At 33.6% G+C, this 12,962-nt stretch overlaps 1 protein-coding gene and 1 long non-coding RNA gene across 2 annotated transcripts in view; one reads left to right on the top strand and one right to left on the bottom strand.

Moving 5' to 3' along the window:
* The window catches only part of LOC115211731 (hsp70-binding protein 1), a 31,616-nt gene extending 29,286 nt beyond the window's left edge, over window positions 1-2,330 (top strand). Inside the window, exon 6 of the mRNA XM_029780384.2 lies at window positions 2,114-2,330. Coding sequence (XP_029636244.2) covers window positions 2,114-2,212 — 99 coding nt within the window. The 3' untranslated portion in view covers window positions 2,213-2,330. The remainder of the gene's footprint in view (window positions 1-2,113) is intronic.
* A 2,451-nt stretch (window positions 2,331-4,781) lies between these two features.
* LOC118763584 lies at window positions 4,782-12,670 on the bottom strand. The gene is made up of 3 exons (XR_004999334.1): window positions 12,619-12,670; window positions 5,944-6,089; window positions 4,782-5,008 (listed from the first exon to the last, which is right to left on the bottom strand). It is a non-coding gene; the product is annotated as an uncharacterized LOC118763584 (long non-coding RNA).
* Between the last annotated feature and the right edge of the window lie 292 nt (window positions 12,671-12,962).

Genomic DNA, 12,962 nt, shown 5'->3' with positions numbered 1-12,962 from the left:
CACCAGGCTCTAATCTTGATTTGGCAGAGTTTCTACAACTGGATGCCCTTCCTAATGCCAACCACTCACTAATAAATAATAATAATTATAATAATAATAATAATATGCTTGAAATTTTTGTGAAGATATATTATTTCAATATATAATATTTGGATTTGTTTTTTTTTTTTATAAGTATTGTAATCTGGGTTAGACAAATAAATATAGATTCCTGCAGAGATCTTTCTACAAAGTTCCACAAAAGAGATCCCCATCTAGAATGGTACTTGACCTTTTGAGAATTCACCACCAATAAGGTTTTGTATTGAGAGTTCACTGAAGGCAGTTCTTATCATTAAAAGTGGTTGACTAACCATAAATGCCTTAGGTTTAAACTTCCTAAGAAGTATTATTTCATTTCATCATCATCATCATCATCGTTTAACGTCCGCTTTCCATGCTAGCATGGGTTGGACGAATGACTGAGGGCTGGCGAACCAGATGGCTGCACCAGGCTTCAATCTTGATCTGGCAGAGTTTCTACAGCTGGATGCCCTTCCTAATGCCAACCACTCCGAGAGTGCATTGGGTGCTTTTACATGCCAGTCAGGCGGTGCTGGTAACGATCATGCTCGCATGGTGCCTTTTAAGTGCCACTGGCACGAAAGCCGGTTAGCCGCTCTGTCAATGATCACACTCGTATGGTGCTCTTTGCACTCCGCTAGCATCAGATTTGATTTTGATTTTGATTGTGTTGGTCACCTTTAAATTATGTGAAATTCTTTTCCACTTGTGAAAGGTGTAAATTCATTCTCTAGAAATATTGTTACTTCATCTAATCTCTAATTTGTTAATTCAAAATAACTGAATGAATTAGGTACGAAAACAGAATTATTTCCCAAATGACAGGTATTTGGAGTGTGTAAATTCTGTTACCACTGTGAGCTTTAGAAATGGCTTTTAGCTCTTGCTTACAGACATTGATATTACTGATGGAGTACAAGTCTTGCTTTTATCGTTCTTCTTTGTTTGCAAGTTTCTGTGGATAGATGCCGTTCCTGTCACAATTTCATGTGTGTGCATTAACAAACTGAGTCATGAATGCTTAGGGTTCTGAGTTCCTTTTATTCAGTCTCTAATGTTGGTGCATCAGTCATAGAAAGGGAGCCAAACAACATGTACAAGCATCACTACATGGACACGACAGAGCCCAATAAAGAATGATTCAGACGATGATGAACTGGCACAACACATGGCTGCATAGAAAGTATATGAGTGGTCAAACTGTCCACCCATGCCTGCATGTACAATGGACGTTAAATGATGATGATGATATATATATATATATATATCGTATGTATGTGTGTATAAGCACAGGTATGGCTGTGCAGTTAAGAAGCTTGCTTCCCAGCCATGTGGTCTTCGGTTCAGTCCCACTGCATGGCACCTTGGGCAAATGTCTTCCATTAAAGCCCTGGGTTGACCTAAACCTTGTGAGTGGAAGGCGGCGAGCTGGCAGAAACGTTAGCGCGCCGGTCGAAATGCTTAGCGGTATCTCGTCTGTTGTTACGTTCTGAGTTCAAATTCCGCCGAGGTCGACTTTGCCTTTCATCCTTTCGGGGTCGATAAATAAAGTACCAGTTACGCACTTGGGTCGATGTAATCGACTTAATCCCTTTGTCTGTCCTTGTTTGTCCCCTCTATGTTTAGCCTGTTGTGGGTAGTAAAGAAATATAAACCTTGTGAGTGGATTTTGTAGGCAGAAACTGAAAGAAGCCCTTCGTTTGTATGTATGTATATGTGTGGTGTTATTAACGAACCTCATTGTCATAGAAGCGAAGCTGTTTATTTCTAGTTTATTTCTACTCTTCCACGAAAAACATGACCTCCTATGGGGAAATATTATCTTGCTTGGAAACAAGTGGGGGTCAGTGACAGGAAAGGCATTTGGTCACAAAAACAATCTGTCTCAATAAATTCTGTCTGATTCATTTTAGATATGGAAAAGTAGGCATTAAATGATGATTGTGATGATCTATCTATACAAATATTCTATCCAGTTATTATGTAATTTCTCTTTATCAGACATGGTTATTTAACAACTCTTAATATTTGAATATCGATTTTATTGCAGGAAGAGCTTCAGTACACGAAAAATATATTGCAGATGTTAGGTTCAAGTGGTAGTAACAGTAGCAGTCCTGTTGGATGTGCATCAAGTGCAGGAAGGTAATCTGTCTCTGCACTTCACCATACACACACACACATGTATATATATATATATATAAATATATATATATACTACGCATGCATGTATATCTATCTGTCGGTATGTATGTGTGAAATGGGTGTGAGTGTGTTTGGGTGTGTATATATATGTAGAGATGTGTGTGTGTGTGTATACACACATCCACACACATGCATGTTTGTATGCATATATGTATCTGTATGTAACATATATGTATGAATGTATGTTATATCTATATATATATAAATACATGTGCATATATATGTAGAGCTATTTGTGTGTGTATAAATGTATGTGTGTGTGTGTATATATATATATATATTATATATATACATGCATATGCATACAGACGTGCACATTTATGTGTGTGTGTGTGTCTATGGTTTAAAAAAAATATCTGATTCTCTCCTATACACCCATGTATATATTATATAGTATATATAAATATATATATATACTACGCATGCGTATTATCTATATGCGGTATTATGGTTGATGGGTGTGAGTGTGTTTTGGGTGTGTATATATATGTAGAGATGTGTGCTGTGTTGTATACACCATCCACACACATGCTGTTTGTATGCTATATGATCTATCTGTATGTAACATATATGTATTATGGTGTTTTGGTTATATCTATATTTAACATAAATACATTTGTGTAAATGTATGTTATATCTATATATATTAATACAGTGCATATATGTAGAGCTATGTGTGTGTATAAATGTTTGTGTGTGTGTTATTAGTATATATATATATATATAGCATATGCATACAGACGTGCACATATATGTGTGTGTGTGTGTCTATGGATTTAAAAAAAATATCTGATTCTCTCCTATTATTAAATCCTGACACATTTAGCCAACAAATATCCCACTGATGTCTCTGCTGGAAAAGCAAAACCAATTTGAAAGACTATGGAGAAGAAGAAAAAAAAACCGAAACAACAAACAAAGAAAAAAATTAAAACAACTCAAAAAAAAACAAACAATTATAAAAACATAACAAAAATATATGAACTATTTATTTGAAAGGTTGTCAGCACCCCCCCTCACTTCCACATTGTGCAGTTGTTATTTTTATTATTGTCGATAAGTTTGTTTTCTAAACACCATTTGTCATTTCTGGTGATGCTACTTTGATTGTTGCCCACACCTCTTTTCTCAATTTACTGACAATCTACCTTAAGATTAGATGCAGTCCACCACACATACAACTTTTCAAATTCCCATTTTATATTGGACATTTTAACTAATTTGTTTTTGTATTTGATGCCTGAATGGCAGTTACAACATCCTTGGAATAAATGAATATAAACAATAAAGCCGTTTGTTTGAATTAATCACGAATTTTTACAACTATTTAATAATTTTCCAGTCATGTTTGTCAATTTTGTATTTTTTTATTCGCACAAGGTGCGTCTGCACAACAATGTTGTATGCAATTGTCCTTCTTTACCTTTTTTTTCTTTTTCACTATTTTATTGTTCAAACATACAGTTTTAAATTAATGTTAAGTATGTACTACTTGTTGCACATAGCTTTGTAATCCTTCTACATCACCATTGATCTGAAACTTGGTAATTCAATAGTGTTTCTCTAATAACAAAGGACTGTTTTAGTATCTTCTAAATATACGATGGCATTAAGCAAATTGTCTTGTTTTAATTTTTTCTCTTGCTGTTTCCTACCAACCTGAACAACATCTGTGTGCTAAGTAAGACAAATATGAACTAGTATAAAATAGCAACAAATGTTTTACATTTTTTTTATGAATTATGGAAACAGTAATGTAACCAAACTAACCAAACTATATATTTTTGTGTGGTACAAAATATCCAGTCTATAGAAATAGTTTTTTCGTGTAGTCTTTTCTCAGCTCTTGGATCTTTTAACCAAGTTACTATTGCAAGTAACTTCAGATATGTGGTTGTGTACACCTTAGCATATTGCTAATAAATGAAGCTGGCCTCATTGACTTACTGATGCCAAGGTTGTAAATGAAGTTTAGACATTCTCTAAGGAACTAATATTGAATTTAAAGAAAAGAAAAAAAAAAAATAGACAAGAAAAAATATTGCTTACAAAGACATTGACTTGAATTCCTTATGGTTAAATTTTTATTATATATTTGCAGTTTTTAATAACATGTATAGCATTTAATTCTTGGTTTAAAGTATAGTGGTGAATTGTATTATAACGTTGACATCAATTAAATATTCTTACATTTCTTCCTTTATTGTAATTTTTTTTAATGATAATTATCAATAATTACCAACAGATGTTCTTTAAATAAAAACTATTAGTAGGTCTAAAAACAATCTCATGCACTGTTTATAGTCGGATGATTACAAGAAAATTAAAAATTTAACAACTTTTGATTTGTTTCAATATATGATTCATAAAGTAGTGTCTTATTACTTGCCTGTGTACTGAGAATTTCCTATCACCAATTAATGAAAATCAATAATCTTCTAATATTTTACATGCTTGTTATATTGTTACACATCAAACAGCTAATTATTTATTTTGAGTATAATATAATTCAGAAAGTGGAGTAAAAAAAAAAAAGTGATTTTGTTCATTTATAAAGTGTTGATGTGAATAACATTAGTTAGCTTTCTGTTTTCAGAGTGTTTTCTACACTTTGGAATATTTTCTGGAATTAAAGTTTTGTCAGGTCTGTCTGCCCACTTGGATTTTTCAGTAACAATGAATGATATATAGAACTCATTATCTTCTCGATTATACTTCCGAGGTTTTCTCGTATATACACCTTTCTACCATCTGTCTTATACTTCAGAGGTATTCTCGTATATACACCTTTCTACCATCTGTCTTATACTTCTGAGGTTTTCTCGTATATACACCTTTCTACCATCTGTCTTATACTTCAGAGGTATTCTCGTATATACACCTTTCTACCATCTGTCTTATACTTCAGAGGTTTTCTCGTATATACACCTTTCTACCATCTGTCTCATACTTCTGAGGTTTTCTCGTATATACACCTTTCTACCATCTGTCTTATACTTCAGAGGTTTTCTCGTATATACACCTTTCTACCATCTGTCTTATACTTCAGAGGTTTTCCCGTATATACACCTTTCTACCATCTGTCTTATACTTCAGAGGTTTTCTCGTATATACACCTTTCTACCATCTGTCTTATACTTCTGAGGTTTTCTCGTATATACACCTTTCTACCATCTGTCTTATACTTCTGAGGTTTTCCCGTATATACACCTTTCTACCATCTGTCTTATACTTCAGAAGTATTCTCGTATATACACCTTTCTACCATCTGTCTTATACTTCAGAAGTATTCTCGTATATACACCTTTCTACCATCTGTCTTATACTTCAGAGGTTTTCCCGTATATACACCTTTCTCCATCTGTCTTATACTTCAGAGGTTTCTCGTATATACACCTTCTACCATCTGTCTTATACTTCTGAGGTTTCGTCGTATATACACCTTTCTACCATCTGTCTTATACTTCTGAGGTTTTCCCGTATATACACCTTTCTACCATCTGTCTTATACTTCAGAAGTATTCTCGTATATACACCTTTCTACCATCTGTCTTATACTTCAGAAGTATTCTCGTATATACACCTTTCTACCATCTGTCTTATACTTCAGAAGTATTCTCGTATATACACCTTTCTACCATCTGTCTTATACTTCAGAGGTTTTCTCGTATATACACCTTTCTACCATAAAAGGGAGTTCACAAGTCTATCTAACATGTTTATTAATTTCCCATTTCTACCACTGCATTTGATGATTCTTGTTTCCTTGACCACATTAGACGAAGTAACTTCTTCAAAATTGCCCCAAGACCCATTTTAATCTGCAGCTAAAATTTCTTTTTATGTAATGACATGTTTTAGCGAATATGAACTAATGAGATAAACACTCTCTCTGTGTGAAACCATATTCAAATGACATTTCAACAAGAATGCTTCCATTGACAGGCATAACATGCCTGGGCATGATTCCGTTTACAAGTTTATCATTTCTTTAAATTCTTTTCTTCCTTCTTCGTGTTTTGTCTTGTAAAAGAACAGATAATTCAGGTTATTGTTTTCCAGCAATTTCATTCATTTATAGAAATTTCCATTAGATTATTACTTACAGTCTAACAGCTATACCTCGGATGTTTCACTGTCCCTTCGAATCTATCTTCTGGGCACTTTTCAAAATACAGCCATGCTTTCATTTCTGGAAATATTCCATCTTCCTTTGCTTCTACTGATACGACTTCCTTATTCCTCTATAGTTACGTGAGAAAATCCATCGACATGACTCTGTCTCCCAGAGCTATACCTCGGATGTTTCACTGTCCCTTCAAATCTATCTTCTGGGCACTTTTCAAAATACAGCCATGCTTTCATTTCTGGAAATATTCCATCTTCCTTTGCTTCTACTGAACGACTTCCTTATTCCTCTACAGTTACGTGAGAAAATCCATCGACATGACTCTGTCTCCCAGAGCTATACCTCGGATGTTTCACTGTCCCTTCAAATCTATCTTCTGGGCACTTTTCAAAATACAGCCATGCTTTCATTTCTGGAAATATTCCATCTTCCTTTGCTTCTACTGATACGACTTCCTTATTCCTCTACAGTTACGTGAGAAAATCCATCGACATGACTCTGTCTCCCAGAGCTATACCTCGGATGTTTCACTGTCCCTTCAAATCTATCTTCTGGGCACTTTTCAAAATACAGCCATGCTTTCATTTCTGGAAATATTCCATCTTCCTTTGCTTCTACTGATACGACTTCCTTATTCCTCTACAGTTACGTGAGAAAATCCATCGACATGACTCTGTCTCCCAGAGCTATACCTCGGATGTTTCACTGTCCCTTCAAATCTATCTTCTGGGCACTTTTCAAAATACAGCCATGCTTTCATTTCTGGAAATATTCCATCTTCCTTTGCTTCTACTGATACGACTTCCTTATTCCTCTATAGTTACGTGAGAAAATCCATCGACATGACTCTGTCTCCCAGAGCTATACCTCGGATGTTTCACTGTCCCTTCAAATCAATCTTCTGGGCACTTTTCAAAATACAGCCATGCTTTCATTTCTGGAAATATTCCATCTTCCTTTGCTTCTACTGATACGACTTCCTTATTCCTCTATAGTTACGTGAGAAAATCCATCGACATGACTCTGTCTCCCAGAGCTATACCTCGGATGTTTCACTGTCCCTTCAAATCTATCTTCTGGGCACTTTTCAAAATACAGCCATGCTTTCATTTCTGGAAATATTCCATCTTCCTTTGCTTCTACTGATACGACTTCCTTATTCCTCTACAGTTACGTGAGAAAATCCATCGACATGACTCTGTCTCCCAGAGCTATACCTCGGATGTTTCACTGTCCCTTCAAATCAATCTTCTGGGCATTTTTCAAAATACAGCCATGCTTTCATTTCTGGAAATATTCCATCTTCCTTTGCTTCTACTGATACGACTTCCTTATTCCTCTATAGTTACGTGAGAAAATCCATCGACATGACTCTGTCTCCCAGAGCTATACCTCGGATGTTTCACTGTCCCTTCAAATCAATCTTCTGGGCACTTTTCAAAATACAGCCATGCTTTCATTTCTGGAAATATTCCATCTTCCTTTGCTTCTACTGATACGACTTCCTTATTCCTCTACAGTTACGTGAGAAAATCCATCGACATGACTCTGTCTCCCAGAGCTATACCTCGGATGTTTCACTGTCCCTTCAAATCAATCTTCTGGGCATTTTTCAAAATACAGCCATGCTTTCATTTCTGGAAATATTCCATCTTCCTTTGCTTCTACTGATACGACTTCCTTATTCCTCTATAGTTACGTGAGAAAATCCATCGACATGACTCTGTCTCCCAGAGCTATACCTCGGATGTTTCACTGTCCCTTCAAATCTATCTTCTGGGCATTTTTCAAAATACAGCCATGCTTTCATTTCTGGAAATATTCCATCTTCCTTTGCTTCTACTGATACGACTTCCTTATTCCTCTACAGTTACGTGAGAAAATCCATCGACATGACTCGGTCTCCCAGAGAAATTGATTTCACTTCTCCCTCAATATATTTCATGATCCTGTAAAGTGGATTACATATAATATGTTTGCTACCTCATTAGGTATACTCATCCAATGTTAGTGTTTCACTTCAGTAGTTTCTTGATCTCTGCTGTTGATCACAAAGACTTTCAGTCTTATTGCTTCCTTGCCAAAGTAAACAGCCTGAACTTCTGCATAACTACATGAGTGTGTGTGTGTGTGTATATATATATATATATATGTATGTATGTATGTATCTTTTGTGCAAGGTCCACGTGACATATTGCATGGTTTCTGCATAAATACTTCATTCAGATTCCTTCACTGTACATACTGAACTTACTCATTCACTTTTTCCTTGAACTTAGTCCCTATTTTCTCTCTAATCAGTCTGAATTCTTCCATTATATTAATTTAAATTTCTCTTTCCTGTCTTTTTTTTCTTTACTTCAGTAATCTAGTATATTCATAGTATTTCCCAATAACATGGAATCTTGTTTATAACTTTTGAAGTTCTTTGATTTAGGTACCATGTTCTTAATGCTTCTTGTAATTACACTTTACTGTTACTGTTATGAACAAATTACATTCGGTTAAGTTATAGTTTAGGTATCCAGCTTTACATTTTAATAAAAAATTATTTTTAAATGAGAAATTTTATCTCAGCCTTCATGGTGAAAACTTCCAGTATTTTATTTTGCATTGCCAATGCTGCATTCCTATTCTCTCCTTTCCATTAGTCTTGGGATTGAAAAAGCTTTACAGTAAGATAAATTAGCCCAGTTTTTATCGTCAATCTGTACCAAAACCATTTTCCCTTTCAATTTTCTAACATAACTTTCTTCTATTTCAGTATTCCTTGATAATCTTTTTTTGAGATATTGGAAGGATATCTTCCTTTTCTCTGTTCTTATTTTTTTAACTTTCTATAGTTGATCCGTACCAAAACCATTTTTTATTTCAATTTTCAAACATAGCTTTCTCATATTTCAGTATTCTTTGATAATCTTTTTTTTTGAGATATTTGGAAGGTTATCTTCTTTCCCCTGTTTTTATTATTAACTTTCTATGTACCTTTTTTTTTTTCCTTTCTGCATTAAACATTTTTGTCATTTTTTAAAAATGAAATTTATATGTTTGATTTAAACATAATTACAAAATAATTGAATTACACTACATACACAAAAACAATTTTTTTCTATTTAGCACTGTGTGGTACTTACAGTCATATAGACTAGTGAGTGTATATATTTACCTCTTCTTCAGTTTGTTCAGAAGTTGTCTACATGATGACAGATATACAAAGCATTACTATACCTTAGTAATTAGTTTCCTACTTATTGTGGCTTGTAAATAATAGCAAATATCTTACAATTCTACAGGAAAACAAACAAATGCAGTTTCTACTCATTAAATTTATTAGGAATCAAGAGAGGATTCACTGGTTGATAACAGCCAAATCTCCCTCAAATTACAAAGCTCATACTATCATGTTAAATAAAGGAAGAATACATTTGATGATGTAGTCCTAGATATTCATTTGACCATGACTGGAATCTGTTTGACCATATGCCTGTATGATCAAAATCAGCCTTGGGCTAAACAACATCAGCATAGTTGTATTTCATTACCATTTATACATACATACACACACACACACACACTCTCTCTTTATATATATATATATGTATAATATATATATATATAAGTTCAGCAAAATTTAGATTCAAATGAATATGGTACTTAAGTTAGATGCACCAGAATTTTGTATGGTGTTATCTATATAAATCCATGGGGTGATTATAATCAAAATAAGCAACATTAATATCTTCGGTAATTTGGTATGATCGTTTCATGCTACATCATAAATTTATATAAATAAGGATAAGATCGTTAATTTAAAAATAAAATAACGATTTTATCAAGTGGTCAGCATGGAAAAAATAACCTTCAAAGGTAATAATTATTAAGATTTATAAATTAGGGTATCTACAAGATATCCATGCTGAAAATAGCAGCCGTGATCTAACTCTAAAACCACCTTAATTGTCCATATATCAACACGGAGAGAAAATTTTTTACTAGTTTCATCTTGTCTCTTTGTTTTCTCTCCGTCTTGATATATGGACAATTAAGGTGGTTTTAGAGTCAGATCATGGCTGCTATTTTCAGCATGGTGGTATCTCGTGCCTATAACATATTTCACAATAAAAGAGTACTTTTGAATAGTCTGTTAGAAATGTTAAGACATCTATAGATTACGTTGAGTTTTTGATAATTCAGTTTTATCTTTTTAAAGTAATTTGTTTGATTAGCAAGCATTTTATTTTCCTTTTTCTGCAGCGTATTTTCTAACTAAATTATTTTTTAAAAATGCATTAAATGATAGAAATTACAGAATTTTTAGCAAACTGTGGTTTGTTCATCTATACATCCAACTCTCTTTTGAAATTTGCGGCCTCGTGCCTACGTCAAAAATCATAATTATAAGAGTGTGTAAATGATTTCATTGCATTCAGTATTCTTATGGTGTCATTTTGGGACACACGTGTGGTCAGTGCAGCTTTTTGGTACTTTGAACTGAATTTCCACCTTTATTTCTCAATTCTTTCATTTACATTCAAATTCAGCTGTTAAACCTGTGAACTATGTAAGATAGATTGTAGGACTGCTATTTGTTATTTATTGCAAATGCCTATATAAAATTCAGTTTTTTGGGGGCCCGGTTTCTATGGGGTATGTGTTCTCCAGCTGGACGGGACGCCAGTCCATCGCAGCGTTACTCATTTTTGCCAGCTGAGTGGACTGGGGCATCGTGAAATGAAGTGTTTTGCTCAAGAGCACTACGCATCACCCAGTCCAGGAATCGAAACCACAATCTTACGATCATGGTACTGACACCCTAAGAACTAAGCCACGCGCCTCCACATAAAATTCAGTTACTAAAACAGCACTCATTTTGTAATACAGAAGTAAATGGTTATGTTTGCAGTAGATTGAACTAGAATTTATTGAATGTAGGTGACCAAAAAACAGTTAATCGAATTAATAATTACTCCAACCAATTGAATTATAGCAAATATTTAAATAATTTCTTTCTAAAATAATTATATTGTCACATAAAGAAACATTTGATCTAAGCATTAAAAAATATCAGGATTCTTGACTGAATTTTAAAAGCTCGCTGAATCATTTCAAGAATGCACTAATATAATTGACTATTTCTGTACTGTTACTGCCCTAATGTGTGACATAACACATTTTTATGATTTTGTTCAACTGCTAATTGCTTTGTACTGTAATAACATTAGCACCCTTTTCAAATGCTTCAATTAACTGAAATTTTGCATTGACCTTGATAAAGGCTATCAACACAAACTATCCTGTTTTCAGACTATAAAAATAAACATGACACACACACACATGCACAGTATAACATTTTGATATTAAAAATAATTTTAAAAAAAATGTACCAATATAACCTTTTTTATCTTTTTCAATCTATTTTCCATATTGCCAATATTTGCTATAATTTGATAAATTGTTTGAGAAAATGTTACTTTGATCAATTATTTTTTGTTCATGTTTTTTGATTAACTGACACGAAACCAAAATAAATTAATTATAATATCAAATATTTAAAACAGTTTTTAAAGAGTCAAAGTACGTTGTTTGTATTAGTGATGTATATTTTTTGGTAGATATACTTATATTGAGACTGCTTAAACGATATGTAACTTAAGGCAGCGAGCTGGCAGAGACGTTAACACGCCGGGCGAAATGCGTAGCCGTATTTCGTCTGCCGCTACGTTGTGAGTTCAAATTCCGCCGAGGTCGACTTTACCTTTCATCCTTTCGGGGTCGATTAAATAAGTACCAGTTACGCACTGGGGTCGATTAAATAAATACCAGTTACGCACTGGGGTCGATTAAATAAGTACCAGTTACGCACTGGGGTTGATATAATCGACTTAATCCGTTTGTTTGTCCTCTCTGTGTTTAACCCCTTGTGGGTAGTAAAGAAATAGATATGTAACTAATGTATATACACATATATGATACTGAGGTATTATTTCTCGATTTTAAGTCTTAAGATGTATTATAGGCTATTTTTAAAAAGCTTTTAAACATATAAAGTAAAATGAAGGAATGATAATAATTTGTTTTTGCACATGGCTGAGTTTATGATTCATTCTATATTTTAAGTTAATACATTTACAAAAAAAAAAAAATATCTTCAGTTTCTGACTGTGATATAATAATTATTCATTCAACTGTTTTAATTCTGATAGATACAAAAATAACTTAACCCTTTAGTATTCACTTTCTTCTGACCAAATTAATGCTTTTTTATCCACATTGTTTTGAACTAATCATGCATTATCTTGTAGCTATGAGCTTTGATGAGGTAGCTGTTAATTTTTAAAACAATATTGTAGGGCTGGTGTGAGAGACCAGATCTGGCCAGTTTGAACATAAAACAGGTAGAATACTTTTGGCTGGATATGGCCGGTTTAAATGCTAAAGGGTCAAAACTATATAGTAAGTAATTTTGTTCTTTAAATTGGTTTATAGTATATTCCAACCAACCTGTCTGTCATTCATCTTTGGCCATCTATTATAATTCTGAGAAGCAGTATATAATTGTCATTTT

This window comes from Octopus sinensis, linkage group LG5 (assembly GCF_006345805.1).
Source record: "Octopus sinensis linkage group LG5, ASM634580v1, whole genome shotgun sequence".
Lineage (NCBI taxonomy): Eukaryota > Metazoa > Mollusca > Cephalopoda > Octopoda > Octopodidae > Octopus > Octopus sinensis.
This window is presented reverse-complemented; position numbering and strand designations above follow the sequence as displayed.